Source organism: Hyla sarda, chromosome 2 (assembly GCF_029499605.1).
Source record: "Hyla sarda isolate aHylSar1 chromosome 2, aHylSar1.hap1, whole genome shotgun sequence".
NCBI lineage: Eukaryota > Metazoa > Chordata > Amphibia > Anura > Hylidae > Hyla > Hyla sarda.
Genome location: NC_079190.1, coordinates 72,541,194 through 72,565,563, shown reverse-complemented (window position 1 = coordinate 72,565,563; position 24,370 = coordinate 72,541,194). Strand labels below are relative to the sequence as shown.

General features: G+C 41.1%; 1 protein-coding gene across 1 annotated transcript in view; it reads left to right on the top strand.

The window, feature by feature from the left end:
* The window catches only part of SETDB2 (SET domain bifurcated histone lysine methyltransferase 2), a 228,918-nt gene that overhangs the window by 191,313 nt on the left and 13,235 nt on the right, over nucleotides 1-24,370 (top strand). Inside the window, exons 28-31 of the mRNA XM_056560069.1 lie at nucleotides 2,739-3,561; nucleotides 10,448-10,485; nucleotides 12,655-12,718; nucleotides 20,983-21,044. Of these exons, the coding sequence (XP_056416044.1) occupies nucleotides 2,739-3,561; nucleotides 10,448-10,485; nucleotides 12,655-12,718; nucleotides 20,983-21,044 (987 nt within the window). The remainder of the gene's footprint in view (nucleotides 1-2,738; nucleotides 3,562-10,447; nucleotides 10,486-12,654; nucleotides 12,719-20,982; nucleotides 21,045-24,370) is intronic.

Genomic DNA, 24,370 nt, shown 5'->3' with positions numbered 1-24,370 from the left:
GGGGTTCCACTGTTCTGGCACCACGGGGGGCTTTGTAAACGCACATGGCCCCTGACTTCTATTCCAAACAAATTCTGTCTCCAAAAGCTCAATGGCACTCCTCCTCTTCTGAGCAGTGTAGTGCGCCAGCAGAGCACTTGACATCCACACATTTGGTATTTCCATACTCAGAAGAGATAGGGTTACAAATTTTGGTGGTCATTTTCTCTTATTACCCCTTGTAAAAATGTAAAATTTTGGGGGAAACCAGCATTCTAGTGAAAATTTTTTTTTTTTCATTTACACATCCGACTTTAACAAAAAGTCGTCAAACACCTGTGAGGTGTTAAGGCTCACTGTACGCCTTGTTGCGTTCCTTGAGGGGTGAAGTTTCCAAAATAGTATGCCATGTGTTTTTTTTTTTTGCTGTCCTGGCACCATAGGTGCTTCGTAAATGCGACATGCCCTCCAAAAACCATTTCAGCAAAATTCGCTTTTCAAAAGCCAAATGTGACTCCTTCTCTTCTGAGCATTGTAGTGTGCCAGCAGAGCACTTGACGTCCACACATGGGGTATTTCCAAACTCAGAAGAGATGGGGTTACAAATTTTGGGGGGCATTTTGTCCTATTATCCCTTGTAAAAATTTTAAATTTGGGGGAAAACTAGCATTTTTGTGAAAAAAAATATTAATTTACACATCCAAAAACTACAAAATGACCCAAAAAGGGGGCTATGAGGCCAAAACAATATAATTAACCAAACCCCAAGGCCGTAGCCTGGGGTGCAAACACCTCAATTTACTCCCCCCTAAAACATAACTTTTAATAGTATATATCTAAAAAGTGACAAATCCAGAAAGTGATGATTAAAAATACAATGTCACATGGGAAAATAGTAGTTATTGGGGCAACATGGCTCCAGTGTACAGGGCTCTGCAGAAGCCCAAACTTCCCAATTGTGACACTAATTAAAACACAAAATTGACGCCTCTACATGTTTCAACGTCACACGGCGTTCTCAAGAGGCAATATGTGGCCTTGGGGTTTGGTTAATTATAATTTACACATCCAACTTTAACAAAAAGTCGTGAAACACCTGTGAAGTGTTAAGGCTCACTGGACCCCTTGTTACGTGCCTTGAGGGGTGTAGTTTCCAAAATAGTATGCCATGTGGTTTTTATTTTTGCTGTTCTGCCACCATAGGGCTTCCTAAATGCGACATGCCCCACTAAAACCATTTCAGAAAAACTCATCCTCCAAAATCCCACTGTTGCTCCTTCCCTTCTGAGCCCTCTAGTGAACCCGCCGAACACTTGACATACACATATGAGGTATTTCCTTACTCGAGAGAAATTGGGTTACACATTTTAGAAAGATTTCTCTCCTTTTACCCCTTGTAAAAATTCAAAAACTGGGTCTACAAGAACATGCCAGTGTAAAAAATTAAGATTTTGAATTTTCTCCATCAATTTGCTGCTATTCCTGTGAAACACCTAAAGGGTTAACAAACCTTTTGAATGCCATTTTGAATACTTTGAGGGGTGCAGTTTTTATAATGGGGTCATTTGTGGGGTATGTCTAATAAGAAGGCCCTTCAAATCCACTTCAAAACAGAACTGGTCCCTGAAAAAGTTCGATTTTGAAAATTTTTTGAAAAATTGGAAATTTGCTGCTATACTTTGAAGCCCTCTGATGTCTTCCAAAAGTAAAAACATGTCAACTTTATGATGCAGTCATAAAGTAGACATGTTGTATATGTGAATCAATATATCATTTATTTGGAATATTCATTTTCCCTATAAGCAGAGAGCTTAAAAAAACATTTTACCACTAACATAAAGTAGAATATGTCACGAAAAAAACTATCTCGGAATCAGAATGAAAGGTAAAATCATCCAAGAGTTATTAATGCTTAAAGTGAAAGTGGTCAGATGTTCAAAAAATGGCCAGCTCCTACATTGAAAATTGGCTGGTTCCGTAAGGGCTTAAAGCTGCAGTTTCCTTGCCCCATTAGCGTAGAGGTGGCCAGTCTGGCGGCATCCAACATGCCTACGCGCGTCACGTCGATCAACCTATAGAAAGCCGCCACTTAAAGCAGCGGTGGCGAAAATTTAAAAAGAAACAAAATGCGGCGGCCTCAGACCATGGGCTACAGCCATGTTAGCCCCCCCCCCCCCCCCCCCTTCTAGCAACGCCCCTGCATGAAAGGCTCAGTGTGGCAGAAAATGAAAAAGTGCTGGTATGACTCTTATGGTCCCCTTTCACGCTACCATTATCCTCCTATAAAAACCTCCATCATGAACTCCTGTGAGAAAGTCATGAAAATGTCAATGGGATTTTTTGACAATCCTTTAGCATTAGTTATGCCTGTTATTACTAAAGTCCGTTATTTTTGACGGCACAAAAGATTTTTGTGCCATCAAAAATATTGGTGGAATAACGGCCGTTAAAATTTTAACATTGAAGTCTATGGGTGACGGATGTTCACTAAAGACATCTGTTATTGTCCATTTTTTATGTTCCGTTATTGCTACTGAGCATGCTCAGTACAGCATCACAACCAAAAAGTCACATGGAAATTAAATAACGGACATAAAATAACGAACTATGTCCGTCAAAATTGGTCATCAGTTATCATCCGTTGTATTCAGTTATTTCACCTATTTTTTAATGACTTATTTTTGCTGAATAACGGGTGTCAGAATGCAGGAACATACTGGTAGTGTGAAAGGGGCCTAAAATTGTATTGTTTCTTTCAGAATACAGTGACTACAAAAGATCCAGCAACTACTAATGTCACTGATACATCAACAAGTTCTAACAATGATGAAGACAAGACTCCAGAGAGACTGCCTGATATCAATGTTCATGCTAATTCCCCAAGAAGCCCTGAAGAACATTTCACAGAAGAACATCCTGTTAGTTCACACGATGAGGCAATACCAGATAAAACGTCAACTAGTAAAACAGATAATAAAAATAGTGGGATTTCTCAGATCAGGCACAAATTATCCCCGAAGTCCTCAGACAACAAAATAAAAGACAGTTTATGTATAAATACACCTGATGCCTCTGCATGCAAAGATATACCTAAAGCACAGTCACCTGGATGTCTTAATGGTGCATTCAGGCCAGAAGTCAATCCTGTGGCCACCGCTCAGCAGATACACTCTACTAGCTTTGAAGACATGGTATCCTCACAACCTACGAGCTGTACAGATACTGGTAAATCTGTAAGGCCTGATACATCGGTAGGATATACTTTAGATCTCTTCAGTGAACAACAGTCTAACAATCTTGAAGCACAAGGAACTTCAGAAACACATCGTTCAGGGTGTCCTCCTGTGACAAAACGAAGTGTCAGCCCTCCACCTACACTGGAGAAAGATGGGAATAAAACACAAGTGTCTCCCAGTAATGGCTGGTCACCAGCTCAGCACCTTAACAGAGAAAGTCCTCGTTTGGCAAGTCCCAGTAATGTTACCACATGGCAGAATACAGGAAAAGGTCAGAACAAAGGAGACATTTCTACTGTTGTCAGTCCTAACCAGATCAAGGCAATCTCAAGAGAAATTACAACAGGTGGGAGAATTTTTGTTTACATGGCAGTCTAACAGTAAGGTCGGTGATTAGGAGTCAATGTTTGGGCAAACATTTATAGCACAGCTTTTATGTATGGGTTGGTGTGTATGGTACTGGAGCTTAGTCCCACACAGTTCTATGCCCTTCATTGTTTATGCAGACAATACAGCTCATGCATCCGGGCAGCAGTAACTGATTTAGTCCCAATCAAATAAATGAGACTGAACTGCAGCACCGGGCACCACTGATCTTCTGCATGAGCCATGTCCATGGAGTTGGACCTCCACTGATCAGACACTAATGACTTATCCTAAGGCTGTGTAGACCATCAATATTTAAAGGGGTATTCCAGGAAAACATTTTTTTTTTTTTTTTTTTTTTAATATCAACTGGCTCCAGAAAGTTAAACAGATTTGTAAATTACTTCTATTAAAAATCTTAATCCTTTCAATAATTATCAGCTGCTGAAGTTGAGTTGTTGTTTTCTGTCTGGCAACAGTGCTCTCTGCTGACATCTCTGCTTGTCTCGGGAACTGCACAGAGTAGAAGAGGTTTGCTATGGGGATTTGCCTCTAAACTGGGCGGTTCCCGAGACACGTGTCATCAGAGAGCACTTAGACAAAAAAAGAACAACTCAACTTCAGAAGCTCATAAGTACTGAAAGGATTAAGATTTTTTAATAGAAGTAATTTACAAATCTGTTTAACTTTCTGGAGCCAATTGATATATATATATATATATATATATATATATCTAAGTTTTTTCCTGGATAACCCCTTTAAAGGGTTATCCAGCAGGAGGGTATTTCTTTCAGGATTTAGACAGTTAACAGCATTTAGGCTAGGTTTGTACACCTAAAAAAACGCCAGCAAAAATGCCAGAAAAACTGCCACAGGTTTTTCCTGCATTTTGGCAGTTTTTCTGGCGTTTTTTCTAGTGTTTTCCCTGGTGTGTGGAAACAGCCAAATTTGTCCCCTGTGGCAGTTTTCTCACTGCCTTAAGGGTACCACTCTGTGGGTCGGATGCTGAGCACCCGGTCCACAGAGTGTAAGGAGGTGAGGAGTGATGTACAGCATCACTACTCACCTCCCCCTGCTATAGTAAACAGGGGGCATAGTGTACCCGTGTATACTATACAGGAGCCGGGAATCCTGTCACCAGACTGACAGGACTCCCTGCTCCTATAGCCCCTTTGGGCGGTATACAGAATATACAGCTATCTATAGATAGCTGTATATAGTGTATACCGAACAGGAGGTCCACTTACCTCCCTCATTTCAGTCACCGCCAGTCCGTGTAGCTCCGCTCCTGTCTGGGCATGCTGGGAGTTGTAGTTTTGCACCAATTAGAGGCTCACTGTTTAGGTAAACATTGCATTATGGGCACTCTCCCCTCCAGAGAGCGCAAAAAATGTCCTAACCAAATTTTTTGTGTGTTTTTTTTCTTCTCGTTTCAGATCCGTGTATACAGAGGATTAAGACGGATTCGATGGATGAACTTGATTTTTTTTATTTTAATAAAATGGTTAACGGAGGGCTGTGGGGGAGTGTTTTTTAAAATAAAATCATTTTTCCAATGTGTTGTGTCTTTTTTTAATTGAATATTCAGGCTTAGTAATGGAGGCTGTCTAATAGACGGAATCCATTACTAAGCTGGGGGTTAGTGTTAGCTTCAAAAACAGCTGCCGCTAACCCCCAATTATTACGCCGGTACCCACCGCCACAGGGGTGTCGGGAAGAGCCGGTACCAACAGACCCGGAGCGCCAAAAATGGCACTTCTGGGCCTAGGTGGTAACAGGCTGGTGTTATTTAGGCTGGGAAGGGCCAGTAACAATGGTCCTTGCCCACCATGGTACCGTCAGACTGTTGCTGCTTTGTTGGTATCTGGCTGATACTGAATATACAGGGAACCCTATGCGTTTTTGTTTTTTTTCATAAATAAATTTTTTTTTTTTTTAAACACATAGGGTTGTTACTGGCCCTCCCCAGCCTAAATAACACCAGCCTGTTACCGCCTAGGCCCAGGAGCGCCATTTTTGACGCTCCGGGCCTGTTGGTACCGGCTCTTCCCGACACCCCTGTGGCGGTGGGTACCGGGGTAATAATTGGGGGTTAGCGCCAGCTGTTTTTGGGGCTAACGCTAAGCCCCGGCTTAGTAATTGATTTCGTCTATTAGACAGCCTCCATTACTAAGCCTGAATATTCAATTAAAAAAAGACAAAACACATTGGAAAAAACTATATTATTTAAAAAAAACACTCCCCCACAGCCCTCGTTAACCATTTTATTAAAATAAAAAAAATCAAGTTCATCCGTCGTAATCCATCGAATCCGTCTTAATCCTCTGCATACATGGATCTGAAACGAGAAGGGAAAAAAAAAAAAACACAAAAAAGATGGGTTAGGACATTTTTTGCGCTCTCTGCAGGGGAGAGTGCCCATAATGCAATGTCTACCTAAACAGTGAGCCTCCAATTGGTGCAAAACTACAACTCCCAGCATGCCCAGACAGCCTTTGGCTGTCTGGGCATGCTGGGAGTTGTAGTTTAGCAACAGCTGGAGTCTCCCTGTCTGGGTAGACACTGGCAGAAGGGTCTGTTCCCATTATCCAAAACGGACAATGTGAACAGAGCTTCAGACTTACTAGGCTGAATCCCGTCTGTAGCTCCGCCCTCTAATTACGTCATCACTAGGGGGTGGAGGTACACTGACCCGCGGGACTTCTTTGTCTTCTGTATACACTATATACAGCTATCTATAGATAGCTGTATATATTCTGTACTGTCCAAAGGGTTAACCTACACTGTCCAGCAGTGTAAGATAACTCTTTCCTTGCCGGGCTGGCTTAGCGCACAGCTCACTGTAAGTTCTTGCTGGGCAGTATATATACAATGTATATATACTGCTTAGCATCAGCTATTCTCCTGGCTCTGTAGCCTTGAGAACAGCTGATCCCCACAGTCACTTCAGGACGATCGCAGCGGGTGTCAGGAGAAGTGACATCCGCTGTGATCTGTCCCTTACTGCAGGTACTACTACTCCCAACATGGAGCACACTATGCTCCATGCTGGGAGCAGTAGTACCTGCATTAATAGACAGAAGTTGCACTCGCTGCGATCTGACGTATATATACACCTGTTCCTATTTCCCACAGAGTTGTGATTGGCTGGAACCATCTGGCCAATCGCAGCTCTCTGCGGGAAATATGAATAGGTGTATATATACAGCAGTGCAGGGGACCATAGAAGAGCGGCTGCCGCATCTATACATTATACAGGAAGATCGCAAGGGACCCCGGCAATCTTTCAATTAGTACAGGTAACTACTACTCCCATCATGGAACAGTGTGTTCTATGCTGGGAGTAGTAGTACTACCTAAAAAATGTTTTAAAAAAAAAGTAAAAACACACACACACACTACATTTTTATTATTGTCGGCTACATTTTTAGTGCCCTAGCCGCCCACATAAATTGATCCCTGTTTAAAAATTCATTAAAATTTTGTTATAAAAAAGATACATTTCGTTAAATGCAATTTTTTCCATCACTACTGTATCTTTTTTATTATCATTTTTTAATGGTACCCTACGAAATTTTAATAAAAAAGGTATTTCCATCACTTTTTTGGATCGCTAAGGTCCAAAAGAGAATAAAAACCGCCTGAAAAAAAGTCAAAAGTTAAAACCCACATGGCGTTTTTCTTGGTTTTTTTTCCAAGATTTTCCTGAAAAAACACCAGAGTCTTGACAAGAGGACGTTTTTTAAAAACTGCCAAGGAGCACACAAAAAAAGGATTAAAAAAACACCAAACTGAAAAACGCCAAGTGAATCTGGCATTTTGCAGTTCCCTATTGACTTGCAGCTAACATCTGGCCGCAGCGTTTTTTCACAAAAAAAAGTGGAAACCTAGCCTTAAAGGGTACCTCTCATCAAATAACCTTTTAATATATTTTAGATTAATGAATGTTGAATAACTTTCCAATAGCATGTTAATGAAAAATATGCTTCTTTCTATTGTATTTTTCCCGATCAGTCCTGTCAGCAAGCATTTCTGACTCATGCTGTAGTCTTAAACACTCAGAGCTGCCAGCCTGCTTTGTTCACAGCCAAACAGGCTGTGAACAAAGCATGCTGGCAACTCTGAGTGTTCTCCTTTGTGAACAAAGCAGACTGGCAGCTCATAGTGTTTAGGACTCCAGCATGAGTCTGAAATGCTTGCTGCCAGGACTGGTAGGGAGACCCCTAGTGGTCATTTCTTCAAAGTGGAAAATTAAATAGAAAGAAGCATATTTTTTAATAACATGCAATTGTAAAGTTATTCTGCATACATTAATCTATAATATATCAAAAGTTTTTTTGATGAGAGGTACCCTTTAAAAAAAAAAAAAAAAAAAAACTCACTTTCCTTCTGTGCACCAGTGGTGGCTTCGGTGGTCCCAAACTGTGCCCCTCTTCCGCTCAGAAATTGTGACACCCTGGCCCAGAGTGATGTCAGAATGTGGAGTGTCACACTGCCCCTCAGCCAATCACTGACCAAGGCAGGACATCCTTAAAAATAAAGACTCCCACTGGGTAACCCCTTTAAGTCTGGGAAATGTTTATTCCCCTATTAAAGTACAAGGGGGATATTTATCAAAACCCGTGCAAAAGAAAAGTTCCCCATAGCAACCAATCCAATAGCTTCTTTCATTTTGCAGACACTTTAAGAATAAAAGAGGCGATATGATTGGTTGCTATGGGCAACTGGGCATCTTTTTCTCTTGACAGGTTTTCATAAATCTCCCTCAGAGTCTGAACATACAGATGTGTAATATAGATATGTAATATTTAAAATCCATATTTTGTCTGTATTTGATACATATTTGTATCTGTTATATGGGAGAAAAGTTTGCTCACAATATTGATAATAATGTGCTCAGCCTATAGGAAAACATAAAAAGCCTACTACCGTATATACTCGAGTATAAGCCGACCCGAGTATAAGCCGAGACCCCTAATTTCAACCCAAAATCCCAGGAAAAGTTATTGACTCGAGTATAAGCCTAGGGTGGGAAATACATCATCCCCCCCTGTCATCATCCAGACCAGTCATTAACATCCTCATCATCATCCCCTTTTCATCATCCCACACATCCCCCCTTCATCATCCCCTAATCCCACACATCCCCCCTTCATCATCCCCTTATCATCCCACACATCCCCCCTTCATCATCCCCTTGTCATCATCCCACACATCCCCCCTTCATCATCCCCTTGTCATCATCCCACACATCCCCCCCTTCATCATCCCCTTGTCATCATCCCAAACATCCCCCCCTTCATCATCCCCTTGTCATCATCCCACACATCCCCCCTTCATCATCCCCTTGTCATCATCCCACACATCCCCCCTTCATCATCCTCTTGTCATCATCCCACCCCCCCCCTTCATCATCCTCTTCTCATCATTCGCCCTCAGTGGTCTTCAACCTGCGGACCTCCAGAGGTTTCAAAACTACAACTCCCAGCAAGCCCGGGCAGCCATCGGCTGTCCGGGCTTGCTGGGAGTTGTAGTTTTGAAACCTCCGGAGGTCCGCAGGTTGAAAACCACTGCGGCCTTCGACATCATCCAGCCCCCTCTCACCCCCCTTTAGTTCTGAGTACTCACCTCCGCTCGGCGCTGGTCCGGTCCTGCAGGACTGTCCGGTGAGGAGGTGGTCCGGTGGGATAGTGGTTCCGGGCTGCTATCTTCACCGGGGGCGCCTCTTCTCCGCGCTTCCGGCCCAGAATAGTCACGTTGCCTTGACAATGACGCAGAAGTACGTTGGCAATGAACGCACCTCTGCGTCGTTGTCAAGGCAACGTGACTATTCTGAGGCCGGGCCCGAAGCGCTTAGAAGAGGCCTCCCCGGTGAAGATAGCAGCCCGGAACCACTATCCCACCGGACCACCTCCTCTCCGGACAGCCCTGCAGGACCGGACCAGCGCCGAGCGGAGGTGAGTACTCAGAACTAAAGGGGGGTGAGAGGGGGCTGGATGATGTCGAAGGCCGCAGTGGTCTTCAACCTGCGGACCTCCGGAGGTTTCAAAACTACAACTCCCAGCAAGCCCGGACAGCCGATGGCTGCCCGGGCTTGCTGGGAGTTGTAGTTTTGAAACCTCTGGAGGTCCCCAGGTTGAAGACCACTGCGGGTGGGGGAGTTCACTCGAGTATAAGCCAAGGGGGGTGTTTTCAGCACAAAAAATCGTGCTGAAAAACTCGGCTTATACTCGAGTATATACGGTATATCAACCTTTTTCGCTTCCCCCACCGCCGCCGTTCCTCCAGAGCTGGTCCTGTTGTATAGCACTTCTTCTGTTTGGGGTTGGTGGGTGGACTGTCCCAGGCAATACCAGTGCCGAAGCCAAACAAAAGAAAAGCTGTGCAACATGCTCTCTGGGAGAAAATGGCGTCAGGGAGATCGAAGAAAGAATATCTTTTTTTTATGTACTGTAGCAGCTATTTAATGTGAACTCAAATAGAAAAAAAGACATGGTCGCACATCTACATATTGCATTTTGATCTAATTGCTTCTCAGCATAAATTCCAAAACTAACAGGTTGTTAGTATACATTTTGATCAAAAGGTACAAGCCCACTCGCCACTTCACGGCCACTGGTTGCGCAGAATGTATCATAAGTATGGCACTTCTGCCAAGTTGCTGTTTGGGTTCTCATTTTTCTATGCAGGTAAAGTTCTTGATTTCTTTATTCTACCAACCACTGCACATAGCGAGATGGAAATGTATTAATATTTTGTTTAAATGCTTTGTACAGTTGTTTTGTAAGTGCATATATGTTTGTCATTTTATAAAAATTGTAAATACTTTCAAATTTAATAATTTTTTTTATTTGCTTTTATTTCAGGGAATCTTGCTAAACAGTTGAAAAGTATTGTTCCACAGGTAACTTTTACACTGTTAGGGTATGTTCACATGGGATATAAAGAACCTGTGCATAAACCATCTGAAAAAGCCTCCAAATCAGCTTGAGATTCAGCATGGTTGTAACAGGCAGTTTATAAAAGTACAGGAATTTTTGGTAACTTTTAAAGTTTTTTTTTTTTTCAAGTTCCGATTGACTTCAATGGGAGTTTTCAAGTGGAACAGCTGTAAAAAAAAAGTTACATCACTCTTTTTTTAGCTCTGGTTTTCAGCTTCATTTTCAGGCTGTTAAGAATACTCCCCATTAATGTCAATGGGAGTGGAAAACCACACAATATTTTAAGAATAGCTCATCTGTATTTAGATGTGATAAGGTGCCAGCGCCAAAGACACCAACTGATGAATAAAGAGATGTAAAGAGATTTATGTATTGAATGAATCAACCCCCACCGATCAAACATTGATCAAAGTTGGTGGGGGAGAGATGGACCCCACTGATTAATACTGATGCCTTATCCTTGGGATAAGACATTAATATTTCAATGGGCACTGTCATCTCCCAGCCTGCCAACGGGATTCCTAAGATATTTGTAAATTACTTTATTCATCAAAAAGGAATCTTATCAGAGAAAAACTGATCAAAAGTCTTTGCCACTAGGTGTCCTACTTCTCTACAATTTGTTGTCCACTGCCTACCTTTAGGGGAAATCTGTCTCTGGTGCGAGCTAGAGCAGGACAAATTACAGGAAGTGGGTGGGGCTTAGCATATGCTTTGCAGAAGAGAGCCAGAGAAAGTATTGGCTGTGTACCTGCAAGCTGAGCCAGTCTGCCTGCTGAGGATGATCCACACATTCCTCAATGGTAAATAAAGGCTTAATTCTCGTCCCTCACCACCCATAAAGCTCTGGACAGCCGTTCCTTGTGTAAATACCAATGTATCTACTGTTGTATGTCCAAAGTCCTGCATTGTGATCTCCTCCCTTGAGCTTGTCAGCAGCAACAATAGCAGCTCAGTACTTAGTGTAACCCTTTTCTTGCTGTGATCCTGCTGCTCTCTTTCCTTTCTTCTCACATAGCAGCTTGCAAACCCAGTGCATATATATATATATAGTACTGTACTATGTAAATCATAGCACAGCCTGTTTAGCATACATTAACCAGCACTGTGTCATAGAATAGCATAATAGAATAAATACAGAGCTGTTATTGGCCCCAGTAAGGGATAGGAATTAACTGTATGAGTACTACTGGCAAAACATCACAGCTTTGGTGTTGCCCCCTAAAATGTAAAGAATGAAAAATAGATGTGCACCATAGAGGGAACTCTCAGGGGTTCTATAACTGCATAAAACTCCAAGAAGAAAGTGGCACTACAAAAGATTCCAAAAATGGTGTCTTTATTAACCCAGCAGGTACAAAGCAACATTTCAGCCTTACCATGAGGCCTTTCTCAGGGTTTTTGAGTTGAAACCGATTGGAGCTGAGCACTCACCTGTGACTACAAGTCATTTCCCACAGTGCCAGCTTTCACCCTCTCTTTTTTTCATATATATATATATATATATATATATATATATATATATATATATGTATATAACCAAATCATGCAGGTTTAAAAAAAAATAATAATAATCTTTCGAAAGGTTGGGTATGCTTTAAAGTCTCAGAAATTCACTTAAAAGCTCAGGTCACATGACTTAAGTTGTTCAGCCTGGGGTGTCCCATCTCAGCTGCCGACAGACTGAGCGGACATGTAGCACTAGCTAAGCTCCACCCCCACAACCCTGTGTTCCATCCAGTTCTAGCTGTTTCTAGAGATAGACTTACCCTAACAATAGGCAGTGGACAGCAGATTGCAGGAAAAGTAGACTCCTAAATCACCATTTAAACAAAGTGATTTACAAATATGTTAGAAATCACATAGGCTATCACATGGAGGAAAGTTGTTTAAAACGACAGTGCCTATTAATATAATGTGCTTGCAGCCTGAAACTTAGTGCAACTTTTTTAACTGAAGGTAACAACTGACATTGTAAAATCATTGTTTCCTTGACAGAGTTATCCATAGCCTTTAAGTTCTATCACTCTTTTCTTCATAGCGGTTATGTGCAGTTAATCTAATGTACATTGCTGGAATTTCTGTTTATGTATTTATTCATATTTAACTAATACCAGTGTTTCATCTTGTAGATACAAAGTACAATTGGTTCTCAAAAAAGAAACATGACCAAGGATGCAGAACAAAGAAGACATGGTAAATAATTTTGAGGTCAATTCCAAAAATAGAATTTCTATGACATTCTCTCAAAATAATCATGTAGCTTTATTACAGTATTTATATTGTTGATTTTTATGGTTTTGGACGATAATGTAAAATAGAATGTATAACACAGAGGCTTCGCTGAAGTTGTCTTGTCCAAGGCCTGCAGCAGGTCGCTGTAGATCTAGCCTCTGTCAAACAGCTTTCTCTAGCCAGACATTTCTTTTGTAGCAGAAATACAGTATAAGGCTAGGACTCCACTGAGATTTTTGCCCTGCGATTTTTGTGACATAAAAACGCCAGAAAAAACGCCACAGTTTTTCCCTGCATTTTGGCGTTTTTTTCTGGCGTTTTTACCTTTGTGTGGAATTTGCCGTTTTTGGCCCCTTTTGCGTTTTTTTTTTACAAAATATTTGGGTACCAAAAAAAAAAAAGACGCAGTAGGGATGTAAAAATGTATTTAACTAAATGTTTATTTTTTATAACAAAATTTAAATAATTTTTTTTATAAAGTGTGTGTGTTTAACTTTTTTTTCTCTTTTTTGTTCACATTTTTTATGTAGTACTACTACTCCCAGCATGGAACAAGACTGTTCCATGATGGGAGTAGTAGTACCTGTACTATAGACATATCACCTCGGGTGTCAGTCTGACACCCGATGCGATCGTCCATAATATAGCAGTGATGTGGCTCTATACAGCGCTCACATCTCTGCTCTATTCACATCACTCATTCATATTTTCCACCCAGAGCTGTGATTGGCCGGAATGTTTCAGCCAATCACAGCTCTGAGGAAAAGATGAATGAATGAGTGGCCGGCCCGGAGTACAGTGCAGAGCAGGGATGTGAGCGATGTATACAGCCGCTCTGCATCTCTGCTATAGAAAGGACGATCACATCGGGTGTCAGTAGTGACACCCGCTGTGATGTGTCCTTTAGCAGGCACTACTACTCCCAACATGGAGCACACTCTGCTCCATGCTGGGAGCTGTAGTACCTGCATTAATAGACAGATCGCAGCGAGTGTAATTTCTGACACTCGCTGCGATCTGTCTATTAATGCAGGTACTACAGCTCCCAGCGTGGGGCAGAGTGTAGTCCATGTTGGGAGTAGTAGTACTTGTAGTTAAGGAAAGATCACTGCGGGTATCACTCCTGACACCCGCTGTGATCCTCCTGTATAATGTATAGATGCAGCGGCCGGCGCTCTCCTATGGTCCCCTGCATGCCGTATATATACACATTCTGATTTCTCACAGAGAGTTGTGATTGGTTGGAACCATCTGGCCAATCACAGCTCTCTGCGGGAAATATGAATATGTGTATATATACGGCAGGGGACCATAGAAGAGCAGCCGCCGCATCTATACATTATACAGGAGGATCGCAATGGGCGATCTGTCAATAGGTACAGGTAACTACTACTCCCATCGTGGAACAGTGTGTTCCATGCTGGGAGTAGTAGTACTACCTAAAAAAAAGTGAAAAACACACACAAACACACTACATTTTTATTATTGTCGGCTACATTTTTAGCGCTTTACCCGCTCACATAAATTGATCCCTGTTTAAAAATGAATAAACATTTCGTAATAAAAAAGATACATTTCGCTAGGTACAATTTTTTCCATCACTACTGTATCTTTTTTATTAATTTTTTTTATGGTACCCTACAAAATTTTTATATAAAAGGTATCTCCATAATTTTTTGGGATCGCTAAAGTCCAAAAAAGAATAAAAACCGCCTCCAAAGACGCAAAATTTAAAACCAACATGGCGTTTTTCTTGGCGTTTTTGCTCTCCCATAGATTTCTATGGGATGTAAACACTACGATTTCAGGGCAAAAAATGCCAAACTAGGTTTTGGCAGGCGTTTTGAAAATCCAGCCTCTGAGCCCGAAATTGCTGAAAAATGCCAAAAGGATTAAAAAAACGCCAAACTGAAAAACGCCAAGTGAATCTGGCATTTTGCAGTTTACCATTGACATGCAGCTAACATCTGGACGTGGCGTTTTTTTCACTGAAAAAACGCAGTGCGGGAAAATTGGCGTTTATGACAGCGTTTTTGTAAAAAAAAACCTCAGTGGAGTTCCAGCCTAAGGGTACGTTCACACGGGCGGATTTATTTGCTGGTTTCTTGCTGCATATTTGAAAGGGGGTGGGCACTTTTCCACGGCGGAATTTCCGCTGCAGAAAATCCGCCGCAGACCCTACTAACTTCAATAGGGCTTGCAGTGGATTTTCCGCAGCGTAAATTCTGCAGCGGACAGCCAAGGAGAGCCGGCACCCTTTCATTTGCAAAAAAAAGAGTCCAAAAAAAGGGGGATCACCCTGTGATCAGGTGTAATACATTTGAGGTCCATGCCTTGTACAGTCAGGGGTCCCTTGGGAGACCCCAGGGCTTCCTGACTATGTTCCCTGTTAGGCTGTACTATTGGTACATAGGCTAATAATAAAATAAATAAATAATTAATGATAATAATAATAAAAACATAGCTTGTATTCATTAAGCTATATGGTGTCCCAGTACAGGATATGGTCCTTCTGTACCGTAAGGGTGAGAAGTGTGTCATGCCAAGGGACCCCAGTAGCCAAGGCATTGGGCAGAAAGCCTCCGGCAACCCAATCCGCCAGTGTTATGTCTTAGTCATATGTATAAAGTGTTACATGTATAGTCATAGTCAAATGTCATAATATGCATAGTCCTATTCATTGTCAAATAGAAGGTTAATAGGTCATGTTCCTAACATAGTCCTAAGTATGTTACTAAGTGTACTTATCCTTATTCACCAGTAATCCTATGGTTGCTCAGTTATACAATTTGTCAGAGCACGTATGGACATTGATAGAGATTCTCTTGCATTCTCAGCCTGGATATGGACGTTAATTGCAATGCCCCAGGAGTGCATGCAGCCCCATGTCCATTTCGCTCCCCAGCCTTCCAGGACAGATTTAGAGGGTGACTTTACTCAAGTGGGGGGGGGGGGGTTGTGGTGTCCCAGTACGGGATATGGACCTCTCACAATATTGAGAAAGGAAGAGAAATTGAAGCACCAATCTTAATTTGCAAAAAAAGAGTCCAAAAAAGGGGGATCACCCTGTGATTAGGTGTAATACATTTGAGGTCCATGCCTTGTACAGTCCAGGGTCCTTTGGGAGACCCCAGGGCTTCCTGACTATGTTCATTGTTAATCTGTACTATTGGTACTCAGGCTAATAATAAAAAATAATAATAATGAAAACATAGCTTGTACTCATTAAGCTATGTGGTCTCCCAGTACAGGATATGGTCCTTCTGTCCCATCAGGTCGAGTCCCTGTCTGTCCCCGGGGCTCTCCTGTAGTGTCTCCCCCGTGTGTATATAAGTTTCACATAATGAGTAAAGGACCTTTATTGTTTGTCACATGATTATATTTGTACCACATGACTGTGTTTAAGTCACATGATTATTACCCAGGGAACCCAATGACCAGGTGACTTCCCAAGTAACCTATGGGCTCCTTGCACAGCCCCCCTATGTAAGATAGGGAGGAGCTGCAATCGCTCTCTTTCATCTCTCTTGTTCCTGAGGTCCAGCACAGTCAAGACGTCTTACAGAGTGTGTCCAGCACTTCTGGAGGCCTCAACCTAAATTGCAGCTACAAGTCAGTAAGTCGTCTATCATCTGTCATCATCCTCAGTCAATTCAGGTCAATTGTAGTCAGCGTTGGCTGCACTTATAGTCTGTCAAATCACTGCAAGTCCCAGCAAGCTGCAAGGTTCCCCGTGTTTTGTCTAACAAAAAAGGATATGACCACTGAGATGCAAAGAGGAAAAACTTAAAGAATGAATCCTGTCTCTGAAAGGTTAAAAGAAGCACTCAGGAAATTCTCTGCTTAAACAGTCCAGCTTAGGCTATAATTAGAGAATAACGAAGAGGTTCTTGCATATGACAATTGTCATTCTGCCTACATTTCCCATGAATCCTTTAGCTTTGCAAAGAGAGGAGGTGGTTCAATTGGCCAAATAAGACCAACTTAATCACCCGGCTAGACTCCAGCAACCAGAAGTCTATAGCGGAGATGCATAAGGTGGTTGGTGTCGGTCCACACCATGTGCAGTTTTGGTGCGTTTTGCATCGCATTATGGCAGTTTCTGCTGTGATTTTTCAAAATCGCTGTGAAAACAGACTGGTGACCACATGACCAAATCAGAGTCATTAAACACATAGATGCAGCTGCACTGGAATAAAGCAAATGGCGATGTATGACTAGTGATTGTGAGTGTGTAGGATATGGGCAAAATAGAAAATACCTGGAGGGCTTTGTTATACTATGCGTATATGATTCTTCCAAAATTCGATCAGTGATCCCTCTATGTGCAAATGTAAGTACTCACACAAATCACTCCAACTCCACAGATTCACTCCGCACAGCAGATATCTCCAAGGTAATATTTCCTGAAATATTACCTGTACAACAAGCCACACCAGAGAGGCAGCGGGATATTAGGGAGGTAAACAAGTGGCTCAGAAGCTGGTGTAGGAAGGAGGGGTTTGGGTTCATGGAGAACTGGACCAACATCTTTGTCAGATACCGGCTCTACAGTAGGGGTGGGCTGCACCTCATTGGGGAGGGTGCAGCTGTGCTTGGGGTGAAGATGGCTAGAAGGGTAGAGGAGTGTTTAAACTAGGGACTGGGGGGAGGGAACCTACAACATAGAGGGGAAAGATAGTGTAGATAGAGAGGGGGACTTATTAATGTACCTGGGGTGGAGCGGAGTGAGGGGTTAGAATTGTTAATAGGAATAGGCTTCGTAGGAAAAAACAAACATACACCATTGAATTGCATGTTGACTAATGCCAGAAGTCTGACCCATAAAACTGACGAACTGGAGTTGATAATGTCTGAGGAGAATTATGACATAGTGGGTATAACAGAGACTTGGTTGGACGATAGCTGTGACTGGGCGGTCAACATACAGTGTTATAGTCTATTCAGGAAGGATCGGACAAAACAGAAAGGGGGGGGGGGAGTTTGTCTTTATGTAAAGGCGTCTGAAGGCCGCTCTGCGGGAGGATATATGGGAGGGAAATGATAATATGGAGTCATTATGGGTAGAAATATATGGAGATAAAAATAAAAAAATTCTAATAGGGGTTTGCTATAATGCACCAAACATAATGGAAGAGGAAGAAGATCAATTACTGAGGCAAATAAACAAGGCAGCAAATCAGAATGAGGTGATAATAATGGGGGACTTTATCCTGATATAAACTGGGAGACCGACCTGTGAATCTCATAAAGGAAACAGGTTTCTGACTATAGCTAAAGACAATTATCTGTCCCAAATGGTGCAGGGCCCGACCAGAGGGGGCGCCCTACTGGACTTAATATTAACAAACAGACCTGACAGAGTAACTAATGTGCAGGTAGAAGGACACCTAGGAAATAGTGATCATAATATAATACATTATAACTTGTTCTGCAATAAAGGAACCTCGCGATGGGCCACAAAAACAATGAACTTTAGGAAGGCAAAATTTGACCAATTTAGAGAAGCCCTTAAAATGGAATAATGTCATCAAAAACAAGAATACTGACACTAAATGGGAGAGTGAAGAATATTTTAAATTCTCACTGTAAGATGTATATATGCCTCATGGGAATAAAATGGTCAGAAATAAAAGTAAACCAATATGGATGAATAAAAATGTTAAGGGGGCAATAAATGACAAAAATAAAGCATTTAAACTACTAAAACAGGACGGCAGTGAAGAAGCATTAAAAAGCTATAGAGAAAAATGTAAATTATGTAAAAAAAACAAAAAACTGATAAAAGCCGCAAAAATAGAGACAGAAAGACTCATTGCCAAAGAGTAAAACTAACCCCAAAATGTTCTTTAACTATATAAATAGCAAAAAGGTCAAAAATGAAAGTGTAGGCCTTTTAAAAAATGATGAGGAAGAAATTAGAGACAGGGATCAGGAAAAAGCAAATATATTATTTTGGAGTATCTTGACAAAAATAATGTATGACTCCATATCAGCATGGCTTTATGGAGGGATCGGTCCTGTCAAACTAACCTGATCAGTTTTTATGAGGAGGTGAGCTCCAGACTGGACCAGGGGCAATCGCTGGATGTCATATATCTGGATTTTTCCAATCTATTTGATACAGCGCCACATAAAAGATAGGTGCCTAAAATGAGAAGGATTGGGCTGGGGAAGAATGTGTGTAAGTGGGTAAGTAACTGGCTCAGTGATAGGAAACAGAGGGTGGTTATTTATGGTACTTATTCTGATTGGGTGACTGTTACTAGTGGGATACCACAGGGGTCAGTCTTGGGTCCTATTCTATTTAATACATTCATTAACCCCTTAAGGACTGAGCATTTTTCCACTTTTGTTTTTTGTGCGACAAAATTGAAGAAAAAATACAATTTTGTAATTTTTGGTGGCTTCCGTTTTTATGCAGTACAGTTTTCGGTAAAAGTGACACCTTTATTCTGTAGGTCCATACGATTGAAATGATACCCTACTTATAAAGGTTTGATTTTGTAAAATCATAACTACATGCACGAAAATTAATACGTTTAAAATTGTCCTCTTCTGACCCCTATAACTTATTTTTCCTCGTACGGGGCGGTATTTGGGCTCATGTTTTGCGCCGTGATCTGAAGTTTTTAGCAGTACCATTTTTGTATTGATCGGACTTTTTAAATTGCTTGTTATTCGTTTTTTCATGATATAAAAAGTGACCTTTTGGAATTTTTTTGCGCGTACGCAATTGATCGTGCAGTTTAACAATATATTTTCATAGTTCGGACATTTACGCACATGGCAATACCAGATGTTTGTTTTTATTATGGGTACATATTTTTTATATGGAATTTAGGAAAAGGGGGGTGATTTAAACTTTTAATAAAAGAACAGGGATAATGGATGTTTTTTTTTACTTTTTATTCAACTTTTTATATATATATATATTTTTTTTTTAACACTTTTAGTCCCCTTAGGGGACTTTTAGGAGGAATCATTAGATTCCTCATACAGATCAATGTGGTTTCATAGAACCACATTGATCTGTTCACACTGCGCTCAATTGATAAAGCCTGGTCCTGTCAGGCTTTATCATTCTCAGAGCCATAGCAACCACAGGAGGAGAGGTAATCCCTGAAGGGTTAGCAGCCGGCCGTGGCATGTCAGCTATTAACGCAGGCCCCCAGCTACAGGAATCAGCTGGGGACTAGCCGGTATGACGCGGGCTCGAGTCAGGAGCCCGTGCCATACAACGGTTGCAGTCTCACCAGTTGGTACTTAGACCTTGTAGAGGGGTTGAATAGTAAAGTAGCAATCTTTGCAGATGATACTAAATTCTGTAAAGTGATCAACACAATAGAGGACAGTGCACTGTTAAAAATGGATCTTGATAGGTTGCAGGTTTGGGCTGGGAAGTGGCAGATGAGGTTCAACACTGATAAATGTACGGTAATGCACATGGGGAAGAAAAATCCAGGCTGGGATTATGTATTAAAATGGGAGCACACTTTGAACGACTGACGTGGAAAAGGACTTAGGAGTCTTAGTTAACAGTAAATTTAGCTGTAGTGACCAGTGTCGGGCAGCTGCTGCCAAGGCAAATAAAATCATGGGGTGCATCAATAGGGGCCCACGACAAGGAAATAATTCTACCGCTGTACAAATCACTAGTCATACCACACATAGAATACGGTGTACAGTACTGGGCACCAGTGTACAAGAAAGATATAGTGGAGCTGGAGAGGGTTCAAAGACGGGCAACCAGGGTAATACGGGGAATGGGAGGACTACAATACCCAGGACTGTATCTATAACAATGGTGCATCCTCTACGTCTTGAGGAAAGAAGGTTTCTACACCAGCACAGATGGGGGTTCTTTACTGTAAGAGCAGTGAGACTATGGAACTCTCTGCCAGTGGAGGTGGTCATGGTGAACTCTGTAAAAGAGTTCAAAAGGGGCCTGGATACATTTTTGGAGAATAACAACATTACAGGTTATTGATTCTAGATCTATAGGGACAGAAAGTTGATCCAGGAATTTATTCTGATATTTGGAGTCGGGAAGGAATTTTTACCTCTAGTATGAGTGTTTTTTGCCTTCCTCTGAATCAACTCAGTAGGGACTCATTAGTGATATAGGTTGAACTTGATGGACTCTGGTCTTTTTTCAACCTTATGAACTATTACTATATTACCATTGCTTATACTAATGGATAATATATTTTTTACATTTACAGGTCACAGCATCTCTGAAGGATCACCTAACTCCAGTACTAATAACAAACCAGAAACCACAAATGTATGTTTGTTTGTGTTTTTTATGTAAATAGGAAGTAGTAACCACTATTGTGTATTATTAGCAGCTCTAATATATATTTATCATTGTACCGTGTTTCCCCGAAAATACACCCTACCCCGAAAATAAGCCCTAGCTGGAGCCGGCCGGCTTCTTACATGATAGTGGGCTCAGCCCATCATCGGCAGAGGCGGGACATCGCTGCTGCCGGTGATTGGCTGAAGGCTCTGTGACGTTCCCATCCCCAGGAAGCAGCAAGAACAGCGGAGGGACCATAAGGTCGGTTCCTTAGCAATGGGGGAACGGAGAACGAAGGTAAGTTAAAGTTTGTTTTTTAATATTTGCAGTTCGGGCACAGGAATACAAAGTACAGCGCAGCGGCTGATAATTATTTGGCGGGGGGGGGGGGGGGGAGAGAAGCAGCACTCGCGGGTGACATACGGTACGATTAGTCCCCCGATGTGGGGTGCAGCGCTGGGCTGATAAACCGGTGGGGGGGGACATTGGGGGGCAATGGATGTTGTTCAATGTACACTGTAAATAAATAAACCCTACCCTGAAAATAAGCCCTAGTGTGTTTTTTGTGACTAAAATTAATATAAGACCCAGTCTTATTTTTGGAGAAACACGGAAGGTGTAAGCATTTTTCTACACTTTTTTTGTGTGCTGGTAATGTGTAGGAGCACCAAATTGATTAAATGGTCACAGAGCATTTGATAAATTTTGTGCAGGTCACATTTTCTGAAATTTCTCTCTTCACATACACCAAAAAGCTAAGCTAAGTCTGGGCTGACTTTCCAGTGGCTTTGCTTCTTTTCACAAAAAGGCGCAGTTCATAAAACCCTTCCATATCATGTGTATTGTCAAAATCAGTGGATTGCAACTCAAAATCAGCAGAAATGTGTAAGCCAAAAGGTGCTTTAAAAAAAAAAAAAAAAAAAAAAAAAAAAAAGGCACAAACCCTGCTTGCGCCTTTTCTAGACAAAAAAAAAAAAACAGTCTAAAGACAATGATAAATGTCGGCGTGTGTGTGTGTGTGTGTGTGCACTAGCTGAGTATCCGGCGTTGCCCGGTTTTTCCTTCCTAATCCTTGATGGGGAGGAAAATAAACAAAGGGGGAAGCTTTTGACTTCATATGCCGTCCTCATATACTGTTGTCATATCCCGACCTCCTATCCCGACCCGTAATATGTGTACCAAGTATTGAAATATCTCCAGCCATACGGAAGTTATGTGGGAACAAACATTTCCCATAGATTTGCATGGGACTTTAAACAAAAAACCCGACCCTCACAAATGGGGGTAGTTAAGGGTTAAATTAACTATCCTATATTTTAAGTGGACATATAAGTATCATGTGACCAAGTATTATCGAAATATCTCCAGCCATTTGGAAGTTATGCAGTAACATATATTTCCCATTGACTTGTATGAAACTTTAAACATAAACCCCGCCCCTGGCAAATGGGGGTGAGTAAGGGTTAAATCACCTATCCTATGTTTGTTGTTGACATATAAGTAACATGTATGCCAAGTTTCATGTTAATATCTTTAGCCGTTTGGACGTGATGCTGGAACATACACACACACACGTTGAGTTATATATATAATATATATATATATATATATAATATATATAATATATATAATATATATAATATATATAATATAATATATATAATATATATAATATATATAAATATAAATATATATATATATATAAATATAAATATATATATATATATAAATATAAATATATATATATATATAAATATAAATATATATATATATATAAATATATATATATATATATATATATAAATATATATATATATATATATATATATATATATATATATATATATATATATATATATATATATATATATATATATATATATTAGCTGAATACCCGGTGTTGCCCGGTTTTTCCTTCCTAATCCTTGTTGGGGAGGAAAATAAACAGAGGAGGAAGCTTTTGACTTCATATCCCGTCCTCATATATTGTTGTCATATCCAAACCCCATATCCCGTCCTCATATCCCGACCTCCTATCCCATCATCATATCTCAACCTCATATCCCATCCTCATATCCCGACCTCCTATCCCATCATCATATCTCAACCTCATATCCCATCCTCACATCTCGTCCTCATATTCCAATCTCCTATCCCGTCCTCATATCTCGTCATCCTATCCCGACCTCCTCTCTCGACCTCCTATCTCGACCTCCTATCCCGTCCTCATATCTCGACCTCTTATCCAGACCTCCTATCTCGACCTGCAAATCTATGGAAATGTATGTTCCCACATAACTTCCATACGGCTGGAGATATTTCAGTAATACCTGGTACACATCATTTTACTTATATGTCAAATAAAAATATATGATCGTTAAATTAACCCTTACCTACACCCTTATATAAAAGATGGGTTTTTGTTTCAAGTCCCATGCAAGTATATGGGACTTCCAGTACCTTACTCCACAAACTCCGCATCGCCTGGTGAATGTGCCAGTCCGGCTTGCAAGCCACACCCCATCTCACAAAGACACGTCCACTGTTTAGGCCCCACCCTTTTATTATCTACCCTTTTTGTGCATCGGTCTGGCTTGCAAATTACGCCCAGTCCCACAAAGCCACATCCCCTTCTATTTTCAGCTTACAATATCTTCATCACAAATCAGTCCCACCTGAGGACAGGATATGAGGATGGGACATAAGGATGGGATATCAGGACAGCATATGAGGTTGGGACATGAGGACGGCATGTGAGGTCTGGATATGGGGTCTGACTATGAGGACAGGATATGAGGTCAGGACAGGATGCCGGGATAGGAGTACAGGATGAGGTCGAGAAAGGAGGTCGGGATATGAGGACGGGATATGATGACAATATATGAGGATGGATATGAAGTCAAAAGCTTCCTCTGTTGATTTTGTTCCCCAACAAGGATTAGGAAGGAAAAACTGGGCAACGCTGGGTACTCAGCTAGTGTGTATATATATATATATGTCCAAAAAGAGCAGTACTATTGCATAAGTACCAGTAGGGCTAGTGGTGCATGCTGACATACGGGCTTCGGTCACAAGCTCCAAGAACATCCACAGTAGAAAAGTCTGCAGCACACAAAATGCATTAAAAAAAAGTGTTTATTCCATCTCCAGCATAGTTACAGAGTGCTACGTTTCAGCGGTCTCACACCACCTTTCTCAAGCATTATATATATATATATATATATATATATATATACACACATACATACACACATATATATATATATATATATATATATATATATATATAAAAAAGGTATAGAATATGAACA